We start from the raw sequence: 26,287 nt of genomic DNA on the forward strand, positions 1-26,287 counted from the left end.
GCTGACCTAGAGCAACACCTTTGGCCAAAGTGCTTTAAAGCAACTTGAGGCCAGAAGGAAACACATAGTTTCTAAAAGTGGCAGTCTCGTTTCTCACTTCATACATTTTAAAGCAATTTCCTCGGCTTTGGAAATGATAGAAATTTAAATTCACTTTCTGTTCACCCAAAAATATTTGCTCTTTTATTCGTCTTTCGTTTATTCCCAGAACAGCTTACCTTCCCTTCATAGACACCGTCAGAAATACAGACTTCGAGGGAGTGACAATAAACAATAAACAAAAAACAAAGACCTGAGACTAACAGCGGAAAAATGAAGCGAGCTGACAGTTTCTGGGCTTCTGGGGAGAATTATTAGACTGATATAATATTCAGCATGCTGCTTGGAGCCGAGCCTTTGGCCTGGCTTGAAGCTGTGTAGTGTTGGTCAGTCTTTCTGTGGCTGGTTGGGAGGTCGGCCATTGATCTACAGATATAAGCTGGTACTTTGGATCCAAGCCTCCATCTTCCTTTGGCGCTATCACCACTGTGGGTGGATAAGCCTTGATCTCTGTGTGTGTGTGTGTGTGTGTGTGTGTGTGTGTGGTGTGTGTGTGTGTGTGTGTGTGTGTGTGTGTGTGTGTGTGTGTGTGTGTGTGTGTGTGTGTGTGTGTGTGTGTGTGTGTGTGTGTGTGTGTGTGTGTGTGTGTGTGTGTGTGTGTGTGTGTGTGTGTGTGTGTGTGTGTGTGTGTGTGTGTGTGTGTGTGTGTGTGTGTGTGTGTGTGTGTGTGTGTGTGTGTGTGTGCGCGCACGCAGAAAGATGTGTCTATTTGTATGCCCACATATGTCTACACATGTTGAACTTTTTGTCTGATCTGTATAATCTCTTTCTATCACAAGAAAAGAGGGACTGAAGAAAAAAAAGATGCCAGGTGAAGAAAAGAGCGAATGTTGTGTAACTGACCCTCAGTAGAACCCCAGTGTCAGTAGTTAGCTGTTTTTTTTTTCTGTGAACATTAAAGAAAATGCATCTCGAAACTGAATTATTAGCTTACAGAAACATTAAGTCACATCTATAAAAGATGGTAGGAGCAGCATGAGAAAGACCTCCGAAGTTAAAGATATCTAAACAGACATATGTTGATTATCTGACAGGGTGAACTTGAGTTGACCACAGTTCATGTCTTCTATTTCTGGTGTAGAACTGACACAAAGTAGTCTGGGACATCAGTGACTCAGATTTATGAGATGTAATTTGAAAAACTTGAGTTGTCTGGCCTCTTTGTGACTGATGTCAACGCCTGCCGTCTTTGTAAAGTGACACAGAGTTTCTCTTTTCACTGCTATTCAACTTAATGACTGAGGCTGTGTAGCTGCCTTTTTAAATATGATTCAGTGACTCAAAAATGAGCATCATTGTCATCATTCTAACTCACATAAGCCTGGAAAACAACTAAGAACAGCAGGTGTTTACTTCATGTTTCTATTATTGAGACACTGGTTGAAAAAGGTGAATGTACCCTACCTGGGAGAGGGACTTAACGTTTTTAACCAAAATCCATTGTGTGTATCTTCGAGGATAAATCTAGTGGAAAAGTATTAATTGTTGCTTTTGCAGTCTTTTGTCTTCTCTTCAATGTGGTACAACCACTGCATTTCCAAGAATCTGCGGCTTTGTGAGGTTCCAATAAACTGCCTGCTTTCAAATAAGCATCCTATTTCTAACAAAACAACATGAAAACATTGCTTCATTGAGCAACACTAGAGCGCTTCAAGAAATTGCCCTTTACTGCAAAAATTGGTGAATTTGACAAATGAGTCTTGTAGGTAAAAACTCTGAGGGACTTGACTTGAAACACCCAAGGTTAAAAACAAGTATGTGTATCAGAAGAAGAATGAAATAGGTAATAATGTTTAAACTTTAGAGGGCTCGAGATCTTTTGAAGTTGCAGAATATCATTTCAGTACAGACTGAAATACTAATTAACAAGGCACAGAAGGTGATGCAACTCTCCCCTGTGTTAAATGATATTAGATAAGATTAGGGTTGGAGCTAAATTAAAATCACTTTGAGATGTATTACATTCACTCTGGTGTCCTGTGCATTTGGATTAATCCCTGTTTTATGTGCCAGTGGTTTGATATAAATGTAGGCAACACCTTATAGATAACTTGTTATGTTGTGCTGCTGGGTTTCTCTTCATTGGATAACTTTCCTTTCAGGAAGAGGATCAAACCTAATTTAAGACAACCTTTCATTTATGTAATATTGAGGGGGGAGGCAGTAAGATTTCAAACAGATTTCAAATCACAGAAAAAGATAAGTTGGCAAATAAATAAACCGATTCAGTTATGGAAGCTGTTAGAAATTAAAATCAATGTTGATATGGCGTAATTTGAATTAAATACACTATTTAGTTATATCAGTTGTATTCTGAAAAACCTGAAGTTCACTAACTATTAATTTAATACTTTTATTCTGAAAATTATTCACTTCCGGTTAGCATTAGCATGTGGCGAAATGCTGCATTTTCAAACCGTGAATCGAAGGTGAAATGACTTGTGATATTGTACACTGTGCACACTGGGTTTAGCACTCATTTATTGACGCTGAATAACGTTTATTAGGGAATGTTTAAATAACCACAGACACCAGAATGATGTAATTTAACAACAGAAAAAGGCAGGAATTGCATTGGACCCGCCCCCCGACGACGCCGGCCAATAGGAGAAGACCTCAGATGACAACAGGAAGAGCAAGCCAAGAATTGACCTCTTCTACCTGCTGACCTGGACTGACCGGTCGGATGAGGAGAGCGCCTCCACTCGCACATTTCATTTTGTACACCACCGCATCTTTTGTGTAATTAAATGCTGTTAACTTGTATAAGCTTCCCTTGACTCTTTTCAGTCTCTCCTACCTTCAGGGTTCTAGAATACACTAACAAAGCTGAAGATTGTTCTTTTCATTTTTAATTAATTAATTAATTTCATTCTTTAGGAGGATTGGGGATAGTTTCTGTGTGCGTAGAAAAAGGTAAAATCGTATAAAAAATATTATAAAATGAAAGAAAAGTATTCAGTATTTATTAAGCAGCGAATTTGGACTTATCCTCCGCTGATACCCAAAACAGTGACTCATTATTCCAGCACATCTTGGCTGACAAGTTTATATGTGTTTAAACTCAGAGGACACAACGTCGTAAAGTTTCTTGAAGGTTTTAGCATCATCAGATTCTCTTTAAACCACAGAAAAAAAGGGGTTAGGAAAGTAAAGATGGCTAGAAATGAAGGAAGGGGTAGAGCAAGGAAGAAAAGAAGGAAAAGTGGAAGAAAGGAAGGAAAGTAGTAAGGCTAAAAGGAAAGAAGGAAGGTAAGAAATGCAAAAGATTGATCAGGTAAGCCTCTCCATATTTAAGTCCTGGGCTGAATTTCAGTCCAAATTTGTCCTTGAGTATGAAAATGACGAGTAGGGGAGCATAAAGTTAAAAGAACAACAATTGTGTGAAAATGTTTTTACTCAGATGACTTGTCTTCTCCACACAAAAATAAACTTGGAGTGTGTATGAATGACAACATGTTTATAGCTCCTCATTCTCAAGTCTAATACAACAGAAAATGGGGCCTTCCCTCTGGAGGGATCCTCCCTTTGTTTCGTAAAGCAGTTTTCCAGCCTCCACTGTGTGTCGGGGACGAGGGGTTCAAATGCTGCAGCACAGACCTGCAGTTTGCAGATGTACATGTTATATCTGCCCTACTGTTGATCAAACGCTTATGTAAGCTCAAAGTCCTGGATGGCTGTTTCACCCTGTTCCCTCTCAAGTTGGCCAAGCTCTGGCCCACTGGTGACTGCAGGAGATCTGGCAGTGTCACTCCACTTTTTTTCAGTACAGACACGCTGTGTTATGGCCCAAAGGACTCACTCTGATTCTCTTTGTCTCGCTTTACTGACTCACAAACTAACACAAAAAACACGGACTCGCACAAACATCAAGACTCGTTCCCTGCCGTTCCACCTGCTCCTGCTTTAGTGGCTGCATGAGGTTTTTACTCCCACTTTTATCTTCACGTCCCGCATCATAAATAAGCAAGACATGCTGTGGTAAACATGTCTGAGATGTTTTTTGTAGGTTTCCACAATTGTAAAATCCGTTTTAAATATATTAAGGTTTAATATATGAACTAAAAAAAATACTGGAGAATTCTGCAGATGTGAGTACACAAGACATACAACTAAACTAATAAATATGGCACACTTGTGAAAGTATATATTGGTATGGTATTTGAATCCTTTTTGTCTGAGTCTCTTGCTAATTAATATGCCAAAGTAGAAAATGACAAGCCGTTCTCGGACACTTCCTGCTATTTAGTGTCAAGGCCTTAAAGTGACATGGGGTGAAATGAGCTACAGGAAGCAGCCTCAATTACCAGGGTTGTGTTTTATTTATTTTTATTTTGCTGGGTTACTAATCTTTAATTTGGCCTCCAGCTAAAGAATGGCACGTATTTTTCAAAAATGTAAATGCTTTTCATATTGGCTGCTCAGTTGTGGATGATGCTAAAGGATGACTTCACATTATTAATGATTCTTCTTTTGGATCATCTCTTTATATTAGGGATGCACGATATTGGTTTTTTGAAACCGATACCGATAACTTCCTGCTTCTCAAGACCGATAACCGATAGTAAAAAAAAATGTACGCCACTAATTATTTTAACGCGATTAACGCATGTGTATTTTTTTTCCTTGGCCGCCCCGTAGTTTCAGAGCGCATCGAGTTTAAAATACCATCTACAAGCTGATGCTGACAGCCCCGCTCCTGCCGCCCGCTTGTGGCAGACCACACTTCCACGCTCACCGGCAGGCACCGACTGGCCATCTGGAGGACCGGGAGGGTGTGTGTAGGCTATGTGTGGCCCGAGCGAGCGAGAGAGAGACCTTACGTGCATTGTTGTTGTTAGCATCTGGTGCTAGCTAGCTGCGCTAACGGATATAAGGAGCTGTTTAAATGAAAACAGAGGAGCGACATTTCGCCACAACTGCGCCGAGCACTTGACTTTATGCAGGCAGCCAGACAGTGGGACATTGTACGAAAAGTCAGCACACTCAGCACGGATAGTGCGCAACATGATTGCAGCGTCCAGGCAGCTCCGGTTCGAGCATATGCCTTGAGTTGCACATAGCTCCAGCGCCCATACCACCGACGACATGTTTGTTTACTGTCCTGGCTTCACGGCCGCACACCATTTACGTCACAGCCAGGCATGAGTTAGGGAGCGCTGGATTTGTGAAGAACTCCCCTCTTCCTAAACCACTAATACCACAGTACTGGCAAAACGGGAGGAGCCGAGTAAAAAACAAGCGCCCCTCATCCCAATCCACCCACACCGCAGTATTTTTATTTATTTTTTTACCCAAAAAATATATTGTATATTATCGGGGCTATTAATACTGGTATCGGGTTTATCGGGATGACGTCATAATTCCTAATATCGGACCGATAATTATCGGTGCATCCCTACTTTATATATTTGCTAAGTTGTTTGTAGAATACACAATAATTGCATGATGTACTTTTCTGCTTCAGTTGAGGTCTGTACAAAAGAAAAAACGATATATATCAGACCTTTAATGCACCAATTTGTGTTTGCACTGCCCTGTTACGCATTCATCCTGCATCGTCAGTGCTGAGACTCAGTTGTGTTCTATTTTTTTTAGCAAACATCTACTCGATCATCAGCAGTGTAAGGAGGTTCTCTGATGAATTAGCTTACACAAAGGTAGTCTCCTTTTCTTGTAATGAGATAATGAGTGCGAACATAACAAGTTACCTGGATGTAGCTCATGTTTTATTATGCGTGTAGCCCACTGTTTCTATCTGTCAGAAAGTTAATGAAAGAATGTAAACAGTTGCTGGGCAAAGCATGATAAAGCCTGAACATGTACAATATGCATCTATCAGAATAACCTCAAGAAACAGAAACAGGCAAATGCAGCTGGGTTTGTTTGAATGTTCCCGATCCTTAAAAACATTATTCATTTCAAATGTAGACATGTGCAATGAGACCTAATGTATTCCGTACTATGTTCATGGACATATTTCATAGCTTTATGCAGGTCTTGCATAATGTCCTTGAGAAAAAAAAATATGGTGGTATATTTTGTGTGAAACATACGTTTATGAAAGTATGCAGCCTTTACTATATTTTGTATTATTTTGTAATGTTATTATAGTATTCTTAAAATAGTTCTCTATCTTTGTTTTTCATTTTAGTTTTACTTTTAAGTATTCACCACGACAACATGTCAAATTCCTTATATGTGTCAACCTACCTAAAAAAAGCTCTTTCTGATTCTTTGTATTAAATGTATCGATTTATATTTCTTTGCGCACATCAAGGTGGTTCAGGCCTGAATGAACGCTTGTCCTCATCCACTCTTTCATGGCGCGTCCCCTGGCACGCCATGTATGACATTGGTGTGCAGGAACAGACCCGCCATTGTCACTCCACGAGGCTCAAAGCAGACAAGCTGTGTTGTGGCCCAAGGGGGTTTGGTGCGCACACACACAAACACACACACAAACAGAGAGAGCAGCCCAAGGGACTCCTCTATGAAGGGATCAGTGTAAACATCCAGTGGCAGGCGAGGTGTTGGTGGCCCTGTGTAGTGGAAGCGGTGCACAGGACATGGTGCTGGCTGATAAGCACTACCAACGTACAGGAGAGAAGTGAGTTGGTCATCCCTGTTTAAACACCGGGAGCTACAAATTCCCCCGGGACCGTAAGACTGCTGCAGCTCACTGAGGAGAAGCTAAGACTTCTGCAGAGGAAGTGGTCCACTTATGCGCGAGCCTGCTCTTCATTATGTCTACACAGAGGACCATCAAGTCAATCGCACAGTAACATAGGCTGCTTATTGGTACGATTAAATTCATCTCTAACAGAAATACAAAAACATTGGTCGTTTGGACATATATTTGTGAGGGGACCTATTGTTGTGGGGTAAGTAATAACTGCTGAAGAGAACATATCTACAAAAAAGGCCCTGGGAATACAAAATAAAAATGAAAGCATGCCTTAAAGGGGATTAGCGAATTATGGTCTGCATTTTAACCCTTAAACCACTGGGATATCCAAATCTCCTGGACAGAAGAGCTTAAATTCCAAAACCTAACTAAACATTTTCCATATAGGGCGGCAGATTGGGAGATATTTTGTTATAGTTCTTGAATGGAACAGACATACGTTTTTTTTTCTCCCAGCGATAGGGCTGTCACATCAGAAATATGGGTCGTTTCTGATGAAAATGACAAATGACTGGTCGTTAAGCTTGAAAGACTAGCTGATTGGAATGGTGCAATTGCACACTGTGTGATATATACCCTCTCAATACATAGTTTATTGATGGGTGTATTTATGTCACGGGGGTAGAGCAGACTGTCCATTAATTGCAGGATTGGTACTCAATACTATGGTGCGTGTTGCAAAGGTATAAAAGCACTATATAAGCGCAGTGTATTGGCCATTATCTACAGTTTGTTATATCTCAGTCAGGGTGAAGACCTACTGGCAGTGTTGTTTATTTTCTAAAGAAAGCTGCAGGACTTAAAGCAACACAGGAAAGCATACAACACACAAGAAAAAATGATGGATGACCTTATGCCAATAGAACATGCATGAAGGTACAGTGATTACAGGAACAAAGAAAACTAAGAAAGAATGGAAATAGAACTGTGAAAGAATCTTTGTGGAGGAAAAAATATGTGTTGATATATTGTTTTGACATTGAATTGTTGCCGAGTCTCAGCTTGTTAGGAAAAGTTGTGATTTGCTATATACAGTATATATATATACATACACAATGCAAGAATCCTTGCTATGCTTGTACGGTTTGGCATGATGTCAGCAACAAGCAAGAAGTGACACTTTATGAAGAGTTGCTCTGTGAGCCAATATGTGTTCCCTGGCATTGAAATAAAACAGTAAAATGTTAAATAAAGCTGCAAAATGTAAACTGATAGTGTTTGTTTTTCTGTGTTTATGAGACTGCCCTTAAGTCCACGGACAGGGTGCAAATAAGCCATGAAATTCAACTTAATTTCTCCCTTCCTGCTTCTTTGGTGATGTAATGGATGCTTCTTCAGTGAGTGCAAAATAAGCGACTTTCTGAAATGCACACCATGAACAGCGCGTGATGAAACTATGGTGTGAGGATAAAGTTGTCTTGTGAGGTTGTTCACAGTAAAAAACATGTTATTGAGTTAACTTTATCACAGTCCCACCATCTGCTACGCAGTGGGGTCAGAATGTTAGGTGAGACATTTATTTAACTATCACTTTAGACGAAGTTACTGGTAATACTTTCATTTATTTTTTTATGAGTACATCTACGGTTTGATTCTGAAATCAGGCATTGACTCCAAGACTTTGGACTTGCTTCAAGCTAAATGCAAAACCTGTGTTAACACAAACATGTGCCATGCAGTTTGAATTCGCTATGCTCTTAACTTTTACAGACACCTAGTGATGAGAAAGGTTGTTTTATTTATGGATTTGTTAGTCTCAAATTTGTTATCAGGTCCCTGAGATGGAACCTGGGAGGAAAATAAGAGAGGACAGGATGATGAGGGAAAGAGAGCCTAGAAAAGCAAGAAACACAATCTTTGAAAAGTAGATTTATGTTCATGCTGTGGATAACAAAGATGCATTTGGCGAAGCACAAAATAAATCAAATTAAAATATGTGTATCTGTCAATTCCCATCTGATTTTAAGATTGTCTGTGAGGAGAGCGATGGGGTAGCATTTTACTCAAAAACAAACCCTCAAACACTTTCTTTCTACTTTTTTTGGTATGCTTTTGTTACAAAATAAGAGCACAGTAGCCTGCAGAGATTAGCTGTTGTTTTCCAATCCGACATCAAAGCCAATTATTTTACCCCTACGTCATTCCTCTATCTTCTTTGTGATTACCTCTCTTTCTCTGTCGCCATCACATCCCTCACATTCCTAACTAGTACAGACATGCACAGACAGGCACACAAACATACATTGTTAAACCCCCTGTAGATGCCTATGTAGGGACTTGGGTCTGTTCCCTGTCTGGTGACCGCAGTGCCCACTGGTGCATATAATGAAGTGCAAGTGGAGCTAATGTACTGGTTGACATGCCAGCTTTTACAGATCAGGACTGAATTGATTTACACGCGATGTCAGTTCAGCATTTTCCAATAATCTTCTCATGACAGAGTGCCATGAGTAAAGTGTGCAAACATTTCAGACAGATTATTTATTTTGTCCCCAGTGGATGGCTGAGAATGTTTGTGAACATAACCTTGAGACGAGCAAAAGGAAAACCAAGATGGAATTTATCCTATTTCTGGAGTTTTGGTTTTCGCAGTAAAAGCCACATTTCTCACACTTGGCAAACATTTCGTGACAGCTTTCAGACGGACATTGTCTGAAATGTTGGGCTGGCGTGATGGCTGACATATTTTCTTGTCACATCGCCACTCGAGCACTTACTGTACTGCCTTCCCACGGCTTCAACACAACAAACAGATGACATCTAGATCAAAAATGTGTCTGCCATGGCTCACTACGCTCACTCATGCCAACGGGATGGATTTAATCAATGACTTCAGGGATATTGATAATCCCCAACGTGAGGACAGTTTAATGCCGTGCTGTGACATCTGACCCCTGATAGTGATCACCTGCATCACCTGACCGGTGCAAACCAGCCAGTCATTCAGTCAGTCAATAAATCACTCATAGATGAAGTCAGGAGAGACCGGGGATTTAGTCCCTTCTCAGCAACCCTGGCTCCCGGCGCTATTAATGCGGCACACTTCATCAGTCCTAGCTGGCTTTTGTGTTCGTCCCTGGTGTGTCACATCCTTCAAAAACCTCCCACAAACAGTGTATTCATACAATTTATGATCTAATTAGAGGGCATAATGAATAGTCAACCATTTGTAACGATCATGATTAAAATGTTTCAGCGATTGCCAAAGATTAATTGTTTCAGTAATGGCTTCGGATTGATGCAATTTGCATACGTATGCCAATTATGAGTTTTTGTTCTTCCTTTCCTTGATGTGCGCTCGGTGAAAGCTGTTTTCTGACAGTAATGTATACGTTCAGTCACAAAGTAATTTCCAACAAAACCTTTTAGTAAAAAAGTAACACAACTATCAGCGGAATTAGTACCTCATTCATTCATAATGTCAGTGATATGGACAGCCAGAAGACATTATTTTTGTATTATTCTGACAGAAACGGGTGCGTCTTCATCTAAAAAATATACACTATGTTCATGTGTGACAGAAGAAATTACCGTCCTGCTAGCAGCTCTGCAGGGCGGTAATTATGCGCTAAATGCTAACATTAGCCTGTGAACATTCTCACAAGAACAATAATAGCGTGTTGATGTTTTTAATGGTCACCATCTTAATTCAATAGATACAGTACACATGCTACACTCTCAATGAAGCATTAACCCTAAAATGTGCCAATCCATTAGTTGAGATATTTGAACCAGTGAATAATTTGACTTGCGGATGGACTAGAGGAAAATAAAAGGGATCACAAAGGCAAAAAAAGCTATCTTTAATATCTGTAGAAAGTTTATTTGCGGTCTGTCCAACAGTTGTCAAGATAGTTGACTCTGAATCACCCATGTCAACTACATGGTGGTGCTAAAGTAAAAAAAAAAGAGGAACATAAAAGATGAATCCTCTGGGCAGCAGGAGAAGGTGTTCTAAATTGTATGGCAATCCATCCAGTAAATGTAGAAATAATTCAGTATGTACCAAATTATGGATTCAACCAAATGAATATTAATATAAATTATCTACTATACGCTCACATTTTATATGAAAGTATCGCCCTCAACACCATCCCTTCTGTATTTCTCTCTTTGAAATGTTTCCTTATCCGTATCACTGCACAGATTGTAACTACAGATTTTCGGGTATATAAATGACATTTACTTGACTCTTCAGCACATACTTTATATGGAAGCAAAGTCTGGGTTTCTGGCATTGACTTCCAACGTGCACAAAAAAGGGAACCAGCCCGAGGACATTCTTTAAGCAACACTATAAAGAACAACTTCATTGTCAAATCAATGCAGCTTTAGCCTTGATCCCGGTCATCACGATGACTATCGCATGTGCCGAGTCGCAGTGTTAATCCGTGTAACCCTTCCTACATCAGGTTTACAAATTTGCCATAATCTGTCCACTACATCCTGAGATTATACTGCTTGGCCTCCTTCTGCGTCCATCCAAATATTGGATCAGTCCTGGATCATCCGTCTATCCCGACGAATCCTATGCGAAGTCTAATTTGTTATCCCCTGCATGCAGCCTTATGTCAAATATGCTTTACTGGAAGCAGCGTCTGCATGTGTTTGCTCTGTCCCCTGTTGAACTGCCTGGGCTTCCAGTCAAATGGCAGCCATAGGGATCAAAACCTCTGTCTGCTACAACATGACCTAATTTCCTCAGCTAATCTACAGCACCAGTAGTAGAGAGTTCCTGAAATCCAGCATTAAAGCGAATACCATTTTTACAAGTTTATAGAACACTGCTTGGCATACATTTCTACAGATATGAAAAAATACAAGAGGAAAAATCAACGTGACACATATTTTATATTTGTGTTAATCTGGAATCCACTGCTTGTAATACAAACCAGCGACTCAAATGAGGGTCAGAAATATAACATGCAGGGCGCCAGATGGTGATGTTCTTAAAGGGGACCTATCATGCAAAATGCACTTGTGATGTCTTTTATACATAAATATATGTGTCCCCCGGTGCGCCGGGGAACTCACGAAAATAAAACCCTCTCTCTTTTCCTCCGTACCCAAATCTTTTAAAAACGGGGCTAAAACGAGCGGATACAGATTCCATCCGAGCTGACGTCAGCCCGGAATAGTGGGCGGTGACGCTCCACCTACATGGGCAATGCTCCACCTGCAAACTAACCGCAATCGTTATCAAAAAAGTCTTCCGTCCACACGCAACAGACACCAGAAACGTGTCCGTTCACACAAGACCGCTCGAAAGCACTGGAGACGCTGTAGTACATATGCCAGGCCTGTAAGTGGTGCTGTAGTCTGCCACAAAATCAGCAAAGAAGACTTCCCGCGCATGGTTGCCATGGTTGCCCTTCTGTTTATTCTCCGCTGTGGACGCTCTGGCTCCTTTTCTCCCTCCCCGAGGCAAGCGTTTGCTCCTGCTGTAAATCTCTCCGGTAGTCCACCAGCAGATGAAAAACACCCACCTATCTGCCTCTTCCAAGGGACGAGGGGACCGTGCGGCAGAGTTTCAGTTCGATTTTTTTTCCGCCAGTCAACATGTCCGTTAAAGTTTAGATCTTCCGGACAAAATTAGAAAAGTGCCGGTCGGAGGTCTTCTTTGTTATTTATTGAGCTTTAAAACAAATGAATAACGACTCGATATAATAATATAAGAATAAAAAACGGAGCCTCTCTTTTCCCCCCTCTCTTCTGAGAGCCCAGCAGCTGAGCTCTGAGGAGAGGGGGGCGTGGTCAGCTGCAGCTCATTTGCATTAAAGCTACGTCACAGAATCAGCCCCTGCAAAAACAGGGCTGGAATAGAGCAATTCCCCACATCCAACCTGTTTCTTTATTCAGAATATCATCTATTATTTCTTACAGTTTCTGAGGTGAGCTTAAAAACAGTGTGACATTAGGAGATAACGAGAGCTCGGGGCAGATTAAATAAAAGGAAATCCATTCACTGCTCTCAGCTATTGGCTTTGATAACTTTAACTTTTTATGAGCTACAATTCCATGTCCTTTATTCATTATCCTCCTCTGCTTCTAGTTAAGTAAATACTGCCTTAATTACATCTTGCTCCCGCTCTATAATAACTTATGTATGTGTTGTAATGTTCTCTGAAACAGCAGACATGTATAATTCAAAAAGTAGCTACACATTAATGCTGTCTCATCATATTGTTTTTATCTATAGCACTCTTGAAGCCTTTGCTTACACAATTATGTTTAAAGGATTCCATTAGCCTTGTTTTTCTAATGGTCAACAATATGTGGTTCAAGTAAGATTAATTTGATCATTTTAAATGTGAAAGCCTCAATATAGCGTGGCACTTCTCTACTGAAGCAGTCATTTGTTGTTTCAACCATTACAAAGAATGATTATCTTTTTTCCATTTCCTCAGTCATAGCACTATCCACTTTGTTCCTTCTTAGGCTGATACAGAGCTGTTTTCATTTGAAGATGTGAAAAACACCCGTCATCGTGAATGTAGATTATACAGATGCCTCAATTTAAAACACCGGTATGATGGGATCCATTGGATTATTATTGACAGCAAGAAAAAAAGATTCCCTCACCACTAAGATGTATTTAAGATATATGAAACCTAACCAAGGTTTTCAAATGAAATGTCCTTTTTCTCTGACAATCTCAGGGGCTTATCTGAATTCCACTCCAATTCATTTCTCAGCGCTACTGCCCACATGATTGCTCTTGATCTGTCATGGATTTGTTCATGTCATAAGGCTACGACCAGCTCACATTTTGAACTCCTTCTCATTTGAAGTCATGCTCTCCTCTGACAGTTATTTATCTCTTTTTTTTTTGAAGGCAGAAGTTTGTTCCTAGACCTCAGGTCCAAGCTCCAGTCATCTGGCTGCCTTTCTTTTAATTCAAAAGAATATTGCGAAAAAGATGCTGAAAAAAGCTTGATGCTTTTTTTCCAGACATGAATGAAAAGAGAGTTTGGCTGAAGGCAATCCACTACTCTCCTATTCAAATGAAAATCAAACAGCCTTTGCTTTTTCTCAGATAGTACAGTTCCTCACGTAGCCACCTGATTGTAAACGTGTGTTTGGTGACAGTCAGCATCTCCTCAATTAAGTAGCACTCAATACAATCCAATCGAGGTTGAAATGACTAAGAGGCACTTTAAGTAGTACTCCCTTTGATCATCTTTGTCCCTTGATAAATGGGTAGCTTTTAACCCTTCACAGCTCCATTACCCTCAAAGCACACCCATTCACTGACTGGCTCAGATCACACAGATATTGATCTGTAAAGAATGGTGAGATGAGTAGGCAGTCAATTGCAGAAAGTAGTGAAATTGACATTTCACAAGGGTAAAGTGAACGTCCGGCCTCACACAAGGCAACATCATTTTTTTCCAGCAACATCCTGAGGAAATTAGAGGGTATATGTGTGAAGGTTAGGTGATGATAACCTCCTAGACAAATATAGCAAAATGCTCCTTCAATCCTCCATTTTTATAAGTGTGTTTATTATATATAAAGGGGGATAATGCTTTTTCCAGGTTTTTGAAATACAGGTTGAGCAAAGTATCCCAGACAAAGGACGTGTTCTTTGCAAGGTTATTATATTGAATTGCTCTGTAATCTACAGTATAGGTGTACACGGTGTGTCCAGCCTCCAAATATTTTGCTTGTTCCGAAGGTTAAAAGCTTCACTTATTGATTCATTTTGTAAACCCAGTGAGGATTAAAAGGGGCACACAGAAAGAAGAGCTTTAGTAGAAAGAAGTCAAACTAAAAGTCTACATCCCGCTAGCAGCACAGTTGGGGCGTAATAGTCGTTTTAAATAAAACCATCAGGAACTGTGTGTTCAAACTGAAGCTTTGACCTTATCATGAAGCAAGTTAAAAAGTCAGGGGGATCACCAAGTAAAACCATTTCTGCACAGGGTGATCTTTTAAACGTAGATATTTTACTGTGAACTACCAATGTCAACCTTTGGGTGGCGCTATAGGGGAAGTCAGAGTATCAAGTCTGTAGGCTTTATCCTCTGGGGACCATGAATATGTGTCCAAAAGTTACAGCAAACAATCCATTGGTTTTGAGATATTAGACATACTTACCGACACCTTGAACAGAGTACCACAAAGTTCTAATCAAAGGCAAGTTGGGCCAAAAACTGTCAAGTCAGTAGTTTCCAACATTTTAGCAAGTTGTTTGTGTCTTTAGACCTTTAGTTTATAAAGCTTTACAGACTAAATTGAATTAGAGTGACTTGGCACTGGTTGCCTTTAAAATCCCACAAAACAAGCTATAGTGCAGAGCACCAAAAAAAAGGGGAGCTGTGGTGAAGGAAATTAGAGGAAGGCTTGGGTGTGTAGATACAGTGAGGGGAGCAGAGTGTTCCAGATAGAGACAGACAGTGGGAGATAGGATAAGAGACATGCTGAAAGTGAGACAAAAGGGTGAGACGGAGAGAGGGACGGCCCAGAATGCATGGGTGGAGATGAGCTTTGTCTGGAGAACCCTCTTTATCTGATAGTGTTAATCTTGTACTCGGTTTGCAGCGCCGCCACGCTCCAGCACTTTTAACTAGCTGTGATAATGGGAGGAACAGCATCAAACTCATTAATTGAATTAGCTCGCTCTTTATCTCTGCATCTGCCTGAGTCCGCTCACCCCTAAAAACACTCCTCCGACAACTATTCCTTAGCTAATTTACTCTGTTGCCCCGTTTCACCCTACTAATTTATTGAACCGGCTCCCAGCCTGGTTCACCTTTCATTGGCTACTATCTAATCTCATTTTACCCAGAGGTGAGAGGGATTATTTTGTTTCTGAGCAAGAGAGATAGAGAGGAAGGAAGGGAAATAAAGGAAGCCGGGGCTCTATGTCCAACAGCTTGTGCATTCATTTTATAACTGGATTTAGCTGCAGGTGTTTGAGCATTTAGGGACACAGGCCAAATCAACAGGCCAAATGTGATTTGGCCAATTTCACTTGCTGTCAGTAAATTGAATTTAGCGTAACTACCTTTTTGAAATTAATTAGGAAAATATGCCCAACCACGAGTTAGGGTGGGTTTTAGATTTATCCAATTATCAGATGATCAATTTGTGATGTTTTTTGAGTGAGATAATGATTGCTCAGAAGCCGGCTGCAGGTTTTATTTGAATTAGCTGACTCATTTGTATCACAGCTTTTCTCCATCTGGCCCATCCCTTTGCGTCTCTGTGTAGAAGGAGCCAACGGTGTTTTTTCTTTGCGGCTGAGCCGATATCAGAGCAATTGTTCTCGCTTTCATTTATCTCCTCTAAAGGTTAGCTTTGTCCACCAACCCACTCTCTGCCAATGAGTTTACATAATATCTGATATAGACCCAGACCTGCGTGTGTATATCGCAAGTGTGGAGATATTGGGTTCTCTTCGTCTCCATCTCTGTCGGAGTAATGATCCGCTATCACCTGGATTGAAAAACCAGGAACCATTTTCCTCCTGTTCGTGTCATTTATCTGCCAAGGAGGAGGATGTGTTTTTGGCTCGGTTTATGTCTTGTTGTCCGACTGTGAGCAAGATTACAGAAAAACGACTGCCCGGTTTTCATGGCACTTGGTGGACGGGTGTAGCATTGTTCAAGATAGAAGCCTTTCAATTTTAGAGTAGATCTGAATAACGGGGTTGATACAAGCATATTGTTTACTTTGGTGACAGGCTTTATATAAAACATTCAGTCTGGGCCTCTTAATCTAGAACCAGAGGGTTGGAGTTCTGTCTTTATTATTTGCTCAGGTCGCCATTCCTCCATTGTCTCTAAAAGGATTTTAGCTGTTAATGTAATGCTCTAAATGTCTTATATAACTTTGCAATCTAGGGCATTTGGCCTTGGCAGGGGTCTGTGCACTCCAAAAGCCGATTTCCCTATTATTTTTACTTTAGTTGGTGACATAACCTCGCAAATGGCTTCTTAATGATGTCATTGACATAATGTGCTCTCTGATGTTGGAAAGATAAGACCAGAACACATGCAATTGTTGACTTAAATCTCTTATTCTAGCCTCTTAACCAATAAAGTCCTCTCTTCACCTCCATTGAATGTTTGTCATCTGTCCATTTTCTTCCACACTAACACAACACCCATGTCTTCTAAACCACCGCTGGTCCCTCCACTATCCACTCAAACACCTTTGACACCAAGTTATATTTTCATCCCTGGGCTCTACACAAAGCCCTTTACACCACCTCTCAAACAACAATGCACTCTCCCTTCTGTTTTCTCCCTTTTCTTAAATTGTAATGTTTGCTTTTTTTGTTACAAAAGCCCAATTTGGCATCAAGTAAGAAAATTGACAAGTGATAGTTGATATTGAAAGCTTTCCGCTGCTCCCAAAAATACATATCTGTTATGTTAAGTATATGGTGGTTTGGCTGAAAATAAGTAGGGAGGAGTATGGCAGTTACTCATGGTGCACGCACAGCAGTCTCCTAAGTGAATGTCTTGTGTTTTTGGACAGCCCAGACTCTGGAGTTAAATTAACCATTTTAAATCTTTTTTTTTGTTGGTAATGGTTTTGTTACTTATTTTTAGATTGATGGCTTTAACATCTAATGTGTTATTTGCACACAAGAGTCATGGCCTCACATTGTTTGTTTTCCATTTATTTCCCTGCTGTGTAAAGTCAATTTATATAAATGCACATTGGTATTTCACGCAGCATACGAGTGGCCGTCCTGCGGAGTCATTTCTGAGCATCAATCAGGGGAGAGAAGAAAACCGTCTTTCTTGACAACCTCATCTCATCTGTAAATACTCATCCCACTGATGCAGGTTTTCATGGAATTAATGAGGCAGCTTCATGTGCTGATGCATGGGAAATTGCTTTCCCTTATTGCCTCACCCCTCCTCCTCCCTCACCAGAAATCATATTAGCCAAAGCAATGTAATTTATAACATGCCATTTGTTAATTTAGCAGTGCTTGCTTGTCAGCTGTCATGTGTGTGTGAGAGATACAGAGCGAGTGTGAAGCAGGAGGAAAGAAACTGAGAGTGAGATGAAAGGATGAGACATGTGTGAAAGAAAATAAATAATTATACAGTATTGATCATCTCATCAGCCCACTAATTAATTGATTCACTAATACATTAGTCATTTACTTGCCAAATACTGTGACAAAACACCAGTTAAGCCGACATATATTTATACGGCATGACCAGCTTTTTTTTTCAATATAGCACTAATGAAAATAAGTTGTATCTGTAAAGAGGAAGAAGGTGCTGTTCGGTATCATGGGACAAAGCGTTTATGCCTTCAAACTGGGATGTGATATTTGATCAATAGAGCAGACCTTGGTCCGTATAGTTGATTATCATTAGCCGTTGTCCACTGTCAGTGCTAGTCTGCTTGTGAGTTTGTAGTAATTACTGCGCCGTGTAAAGGTGCTGACTGGGAAACAGGAGGGCAGACAGCAATCAGTCGCCTCCTCCTAGTTGTTGTCTATGTCTTCCACACCAGCGGCCTTTATCTCTGCTCGTCAGGAGCAGAGACCAACACAAGGCCAGTTATTACAGCCTCAGCAGCCTGGATAAGATCAAAGGCGACAGTGAAACACTGAAGATGTAATGACTGTGCTCTTCTAAAGACTGCTGCATGGTTTGTCATGTCATTATCCCCTGGTTAACGCTCAGTTCCCCCCCCTTCATCTCTACCAAGTCTTTCTCAGTATCAGAACAAGGACAGTCTCCAATTATTTTGATGCAGAGAAAGAATTTACCCTGGGCTCATGTTTCACTGGGAACAAATGTGTCTTTCTCATCACCTTTCTTTTTAGCTTTTGGTGTTTTACTTCAGATCTGGCTTTTTCGTGCCTTCTTTCTTCATTTCCTTCGCATAAAATATTCTGCCGCATTCGTGCCAGGGGTTTGAACAAGAGCAATTTGTCATGTTGAAAAAGGAAGCACTGAAAGCAGCTCACGTACTTCATGGTAATTCCATGTGACAGAAGGAGGAGGAGGAGAGCAACAGCGTGTCAGTATACTAGAAGAAGAGGAGGTCATGGTTCTTTGGCACATGTTTAGCCTCTGCCAGACTATGACCATCAGTAATGGAAGTTATAAGGACAAAGGGGTTGGACATATGGGGCAAAGAGGCAAATATTGGAGTCTTGGTTAAACCCCAGGTGTGTTTGAGGTTGTGTGCATGCAGGCTGTTTTCAAACACCATTCATAGCTAAGAAAAGTAAGACTTTGTCCTTCATACATCTCCAATAAATGTGTTATTGGGAACCAGGAAGTATAAAGAGCGACAAAGTCAGAAAAGCGAGGAGGTTGGGTTGGATGGATGGGATAAAAAAACACCTTATTTTACAAGGAGACTTGTGTTAACGTCCCATGTGAGCCCGGAATACATTTCGTAAAAAAATTAAAGTGGCAATAGACTGTAGAATAATGACCCCAGTAGCTTTTGGATTGGTTTCCCATAATCCTCATTTTACAATGCAATATAGACTGCCGGAGGGTCGAATTACCATTTCAAAATAAGAGCCCTAGCCATATAAATGGCACCACTCCCTCGATTGTGCACATGTTGCTGGACATTCATGGGACGTGTTGCGTTCAGACTTTGTATTAACAATGCAGCAGATTATTACAAAATGAAGTGAAAACCTTTTCTCTTAATGGTAATAATCCAGAGAGGATGAGTTGCTAAAACTGAAACGTTCCTTTGTCAACAAGATTTTTAGAGAAAATGACAGCTATTGTTTTCTCATCATCCTCAACTGCCAAAAGCCTTTCAAAAAATGTTTTTCTTCTTTTTTGCTGCAGTTAAGTGCTTTTATATTAGTAGAGCATATTTTTTATCAGTGCAATACTACTGTCCAAAATATTCTTGTTTTGTTGTTGCAGGAGCTAAAAGAATGTCCTTCCTGTGTGACAGAGACAGACCATCTGACCATTGATCTATTTGTTTTGTGACCTTGTGTCAATTCAAGCCCAACTCATTTCATTTCTGTCTTTTGACATGTTTGTTGTGTCAGAGGGAGAAAGAGAATTAAGAGCCCAATCGTATTTCTGAGGCTCTGAAATCAAATGTTTTTGTTTTCCTTTTAACCCGTGTGCACTTCTGTTTGTTTCAGGGTCAAACTGAAGGACGGCGTGGCGTTCCTGGGAGCTAGAGCCAGTAATCCTGTTGTGTGGACGGTGAGCCAGGAAGTCAGAAGTGAAGGTCACAGGGTCGTCACCCTCCACTGTCGGCGAAAGGAGAACAGTTATAGTCAAAGGTACGTCCGTCTCTTCTTCTGCGCAGTTAATCAATGCGTGAATGAAAAATGAAGTGAACACTCTGCTGAACATCCACAAAGCAGCAGCACAGCTTCATTATTCTCATCATTTCTCGGACAGCTGTCAGGAGAGAGTGATTGCAAAGAGTGTGGATGAAAAAAGACATGACTCAGCATCTAAAGCATTCATTTCTTGGCACTGTCATGGATTACCGTGCAAGATTGAGTGACAAAACTTTACAGGTGTGTAGTTTGAAGATGGATGTATGGCGACAAGGGCATTGGAAGTAGGGGGTGGTTGGAAGTGGGGAAGGGGCCATTGGCCTGCCTAGGGTATGGCGCTGGCCCCATGTAGGTGTCGTGATCTCATCGCAAGATCCATTTCAGTGTGTCAGCAAATCCCATTAGAAGACCAAAGCAGACAGCAGATAGTTCCTGTGTGCCCTAATCTACCAGGGTTACCAAAATACTATTAAATCTAGACCATCCATTGGAATAAATACGATTATTCTCAAGTGACCTACCAGACAAATACCCCACCAGCCAAAGTCAACCAAGGAGCCAATAGCAAGCTGCCAGGTCTTACTAAATAAACATACTGGTGGTTATACATGTTGATGTGTTATCCCGTTAACTACTTCACATTACTGCAAACCATTTTTCCAAACATACCATATCTTTTAAAAGGGATTTCCCACCTTCTACACAACATTGGATTTCATTTGACTTCAGTGCACTATATCAAAATGCACCATAGACTTAACAGTTGCTTAATATGGATGATTCATTGCATCTCATATCCTGAAGGGTATTTTCTGTTCTTATTATGATTATGGTATTCAAAGCTCTTGTGTTGCATTCTGATATCCCCCACGTCCAAGCACTTGAGGACAATATGAATGTGGATGTTAAATGAAAGAGGCTCTCTTGACACTCAAAACTCTGTTGACTGTAAGTCCTTGAATGTACCACGTCAATTCTGAAATAATACCTTACCAAACCTTTTCCCCAAAAATGAAGAAGGATTAAATACCTCAAGTAATTTGTCTTTCACAAAAAAGCAATAAAATAAAAAGTTTGCTGGTTAGGAATGAAATTAATCAAAATCTATGGTGTTCTTTGAAAATGCATACAATGTAGCAAATAACTTGTTTAATCCTTGAAGTTTCACTCAAGTACATGAAAAAGGGTATTGCATTGTAAATTTGAGAAGCTCACCGAACTTACCATTATGTATAGAATTTAAGAACTTCCTGCTTTGGCGGAGCAAGGTGATGAATAAAAAGAAGGTTTGAAGAATAGAAGAACAAGTCTGCAACTTTCATATCATGTCCACAAGACTTAAATAATGAATTCAGGCTCATGCGTGGATGATTGCTGCTTACATTTATGTTTTTACATAAATATATGTTTGTGTATCTCTGTACAGTATCTGGTATTCAACGTGACAGATACACGTTTTTAGGGCAAGACAAAGTAGCTGCTCAAAGGAAATGACACCGTACCTGCACTGTTATTTCCTCCTGTTTGCCAAGGTGACGACGGTGATGAATGACAAGCCATCTATCATTTACATGCATTTCTTTCACACACCCGCTGTGGAGCCTGGACATTGAATTATACAGGATTGCTCAAGTCAAGGTCACACATGTTGAAGCTGGAATTACATCCTGCATCTCGACAAAAGACTACCTTGAAGTATTGAAATGATAATGGAACGCAAGCTGAGACCCCATGCTTTTAGGTTCCTTAAGATTACATATCAAATGGAACACCTGTAGAAAAGCAGTGAATGAACAACATTGTTTGTGGTCTTTACAAAAATGCACTGATCTTTAATAGATACATTCTCTTTGAGGAGGTTAAGTGGTTACAGAGAGAGCAGCAGTTGAACCAGTTTTTTTTTATTTGACTGAAACATTAAAAACATTTTCAAATGGAAAAATCAATGGACAGTGCTCCCTTTGCGGTGCAAGTAGCCTTGGAAGCCAGTTCGGAAATTATTCTTTGCTTTTTGAGGACACCTGACTGGACAAATACATGATGGGCTTTTATTGGTCTTTGCTTTCGATATTCAAACAGGAACAAAATGAGCTGTGTCTACTCATGCAATGTCGACTGAAATGTTGTTGGAATTACTTTTTAGGGGGAGTAGACCTTGCCGTTTCAGAAATGTGCTTCATTTCTGAGCACAGAACAATGTTCAGAAGTGGCCCAACCACATCATCTATTATAACTCTCTTATTGGTCAAGCCTCTAGCTCGAGGGCTCTTCTCTGTAGATATTTTCCAGACTACCATAGAAAGAATGAATACATCTTGTAGTATTAAACTAAGCTACCTTGGAGGCTACAACAGAGCAATGTTGAATTTAATCTGACAGTTTTGAAAGTAATTGTTGTAATTAAATCTGTTTCACTTCATTTTACCTGCAACGATTTTTGTCTCCTTCTGACCAGTAATAGGTTCATACTCATTTTATTCTACTGCTTTCCTGTGGGTAGGAAATATCCCATCAGTCAGGTTACAGTAAGTGCAGAATGATCTTCATTAGCCAGAATATGAATGATGGTTATGGACATAGGTAGAGATGGAAGCCAAGGTTTAAAAAAAGGTAATTGGCCTGAAACATTAAACACCTCCTTATGTCAATTGAAGCTCACTTTGCCGACCATTAAAACAGCATCACTGGCAGAACCTGGAAGATAAACACCGGAAGAGGTCTCTCCTGGGGCCTCATTTATAAAGCCTTGCATAGGATTCACGTGGGAAGGTTGCTTACGTACAGTAGGACAAAGCAAATAAATACGCACAGACATTTTCCGATTTATAAAACACTGCATACCGGCGTAGGACGTGCGTGCGGCACGTCCTACGCTGGTTTCCCTTTATAAATCACAATCAACTCGATCAAATCAAATGAAATAAAACAAATGTGTTGTGTAATATCAGCTGCCAAATCTACCAAATATATGGTGTTCTTAGTTTCCATACCTCCTGTGTTTTATGAGTGACTTATCAAGTCTTGGCGAAAGGGCATAAAACATGATTAAACATGATAGTATATAACCATGCTCGTATCTCTACAACCTATAGAACCTATGAATATCTTAAGTGCTTTGACAAAAAATCCATAAAAAAACGTCATCTGTGGAAGCCGTAGTCCTGTAAAAAGCACGACCAATCATTTTAGCCGGCCCGGCTAAAATAACTGGATGGCCTACCTGCCTGTCAGCCTTCCATCTGTGCACAAACTTATCTCGTGCCCTCATTGGTCATGTGCGCGTCCGTGTGTGTTGGAAGAGGGGCTCTGTAAAGAAGTATCGCAGTTTCTCGTCTCTCCCGTTTTTGTACGTACCGCGTACGGATGGGTCAGAGTTTGCGTGAAGGACCGAACATTTTCCCGTCAAGTTTGTTTTTTATAAATCGCAAACATTGCTTAGAAACTGGCATACGCCATCTTTTGAGCGTACGCACCGTTTATAAATGAGGCCCCTGGGGCGAGGAAAGCGCGTACAGCACTTCCTACGCCGGTTTCCCTTTATAAATCACAACCGACTCAAAATGCGGTGCAGCTTTTGCGGGCTTCACGTAACGCCCATATTTGCCTATAATATAGTCAAAGAAACGCCCATTCATTCATTTTGACTGACTTTATGAAGAAGATCGCAGGAAATGACGACAGAACAGCTATTTTGGTTATTTTGGGGAGGTCGAGATAAATCATATTGTTTGGTGGATGCAGTTTGAACCAGAGTAGCAGCATGGAGGTCGGATCGTCACCAAAATAAATAAATAAATGGCCCGAAAAAGGTTAATGACAAAAACAATACACAGGCAGTGTGTTTGTACCGGGGACAGGAGACACCCCCTTGATGAGAAACTGTAAGAAGTGAACGGGGAATCCCCCCGGTGTGGAGGCATGACGACTGGAGCTGAATTATGTTTTTGTATTTGGTGGTTTGTGTTCCAGCTGTCGATCAGCTGTGCGCAGCGTCTCCACTGGCCTACACAATCTACAGAATAAAATATAGAATGAATTGAATGATGAATAAACAGTGAGGGGTATGAATACACTATATACACAGCAGCCTGAGAGCAGTATGAACAGTGTGTATGAATATATAAAGTATGAAAACGGTAAGCAGTGCAAGTATAGTATAAAATATATAGATATTAATTTAATGATGATAGATATTGTGGAACAATGATGAAAAATGTGAATGGAAGTGGCGACGTAAAACTGACACAAAACAACAACAAACTTTTGCCCAGCCAATTGGAGAGTTTCATCACCAGCACGTGGAAAAAACCACCAATGAGCGCTCAGCTGGAGATACCAGCGAGTCGTTTCCCATCAAGCATTTCGCTTCCACAGCCCGTGGAGAGGAACTGCGCCGCCTCGCCGCGCCTCGCTCTCAAGGCTGCGGGCGTCTTTGTCCCGCGAGATTTCAACGTCTCATGTAAGCGAGCCTCCAGAGCAAGTCGGACAAAATGACTAACCATCATGCAACGCGCGAGCAAGACGTTGATCGAAATTGAGCAGGTCTGCGCAGGTCTCGCTTGTCTCAAACAAGCCTAGACTCTAACCCCTAATTTCCACCGGGTCCGTCTGCGTCGTGTTACGGCTGCGCCGCGGCGTTCGCAACGATCGCGGCCACTCTAGTCAATGGGTGCTATTCCACCACACGCGGCGAATTACGGCTCAGAAGCGTCCTAGAAGCGTCTCGGCGCAGGGCTTCTCTAAAATTAGGATGAATCCTATTTTTGACGCGACGCAGCCGTAAGGTAATGTCGGGCAGGCAGGAAGTGGAACGGTCAGAGCATCCGGGCCAGGCCCATCCCCCACATATACTAATTTTGCAGACCCCCCTCCTTCATCACAACAGGCTTGTTTGAGACGCATTGCGGCTCGCCTCGAAAGTAGACAAGAGTAGCCGATCGCAGCCGGGGGAGATCTCAAAAAGCTCGCCTGAAGTCGGACAGCTACGAGTCGGCTTCTTCTTCTTCATCTTCTTTTTCGCCTTCTTCTTCTTCTCTCGGTTATTTGGCGGATTGCAAACAACTTTAAGGTGCATACCGCCACCTCCGGAGTCGGCTTGACTCGGTTTGCATTTATAAAGAATGCACACATGTGTTTAATCGTTAATGTCAGATATAAGTAAATACATTTGTTCCTGCTCCAGATTAGATTCAACTTTATTGTTATTGCACATATTACAGGTACTGAGACAACGAAATGCAGTTTAGCTTCTAACCAGGAGTGCAACAAGCAGTAAAGTGAAAAGTAATGTACACAATAGACAGAATAAAATATAGAATGAATTGAATGATGAATAAACAGTGAGGGGTATGAATACACTAGATATCAGCCTGTGAGCAGTATGAACAGTGTGTATGTATATGCTAAGATATATAAAGTATGAAAACGGTAAGCAGTGCAAGTATAGTATAAAATATATGGATATTAATTTCATTATGATAAACATTGTGGAACAATGATGAAAAATGGGAATGGATGTGGCGACGTAAAACTGACACAAAACAACAACAAACTTTTGCCGAGCCAATTGGAGAGTTTCATCACCAGCACATGGTAAAAACCACCAATGAGCGCTCAGCTCGAGATACCAGCGAGTCGTTTCCCATCAAGCATTTCGCTTCCGCAGCCCGTGGAGAGGAACTGCGGCGCCTCGCCGCGCCTCGCTCTCAAGGCTGCGGACGTCTTTGTCCCGCGAGATTTCAACGTCTCATGTAGGCGGGCCTCCAGAGCAAGTCGGACAAAATGACTAACCATCATGCAACGCACTAGCAAGACGTTGATCGCAACTGCGCAGGTCTGCGCAGGTCTCGCTTGTCTCAAACAAACACCTTCACTACGACGCGCACAATGGACAACGAGGTTTTTATTATGGAAGTGGAAAAACACACTATTTTATACGATGTAACCAATGACAACATCAGAAAGGACAAGGCCTGGTTTTTAATCGCTGGCTTCTGTGGAGTGGAAGGTAACAACTACATATTAATGTAGGTAGGCCTATAGTACAGAGCCATTCAGTAGTTTAACATCTTGTGAAAGTCATTAAAAAACTTTTCAGTAAACTTGCATTTCACAATAAAGTAAGATCTTATTTCCTATTTCAAGATATAAACATATATAAAAAAACACGACGCTCCGCTTCTGGAACGCGCCCGGTGGGTTATGACGCTAGTTTCCACGGACCCGGTGGAAACTAGGGGTAAGGC

General features: G+C 41.0%; 1 protein-coding gene across 1 annotated transcript in view; it reads left to right on the forward strand.

Annotated features, from left to right (window-relative positions):
• The window catches only part of si:dkey-112m2.1 (transmembrane protein 132C), a 185,834-nt gene that overhangs the window by 90,867 nt on the left and 68,680 nt on the right, over positions 1 to 26,287 (forward strand). Inside the window, exon 4 of the mRNA XM_034198122.1 lies at positions 19,896 to 20,039. Coding sequence (XP_034054013.1) covers positions 19,896 to 20,039 — 144 coding nt within the window. The remainder of the gene's footprint in view (positions 1 to 19,895; positions 20,040 to 26,287) is intronic.

Source organism: Gymnodraco acuticeps, unplaced genomic scaffold, assembly GCF_902827175.1.
Source record: "Gymnodraco acuticeps unplaced genomic scaffold, fGymAcu1.1, whole genome shotgun sequence".
NCBI classification, from domain to species: Eukaryota; Metazoa; Chordata; class Actinopteri; order Perciformes; family Bathydraconidae; genus Gymnodraco; species Gymnodraco acuticeps.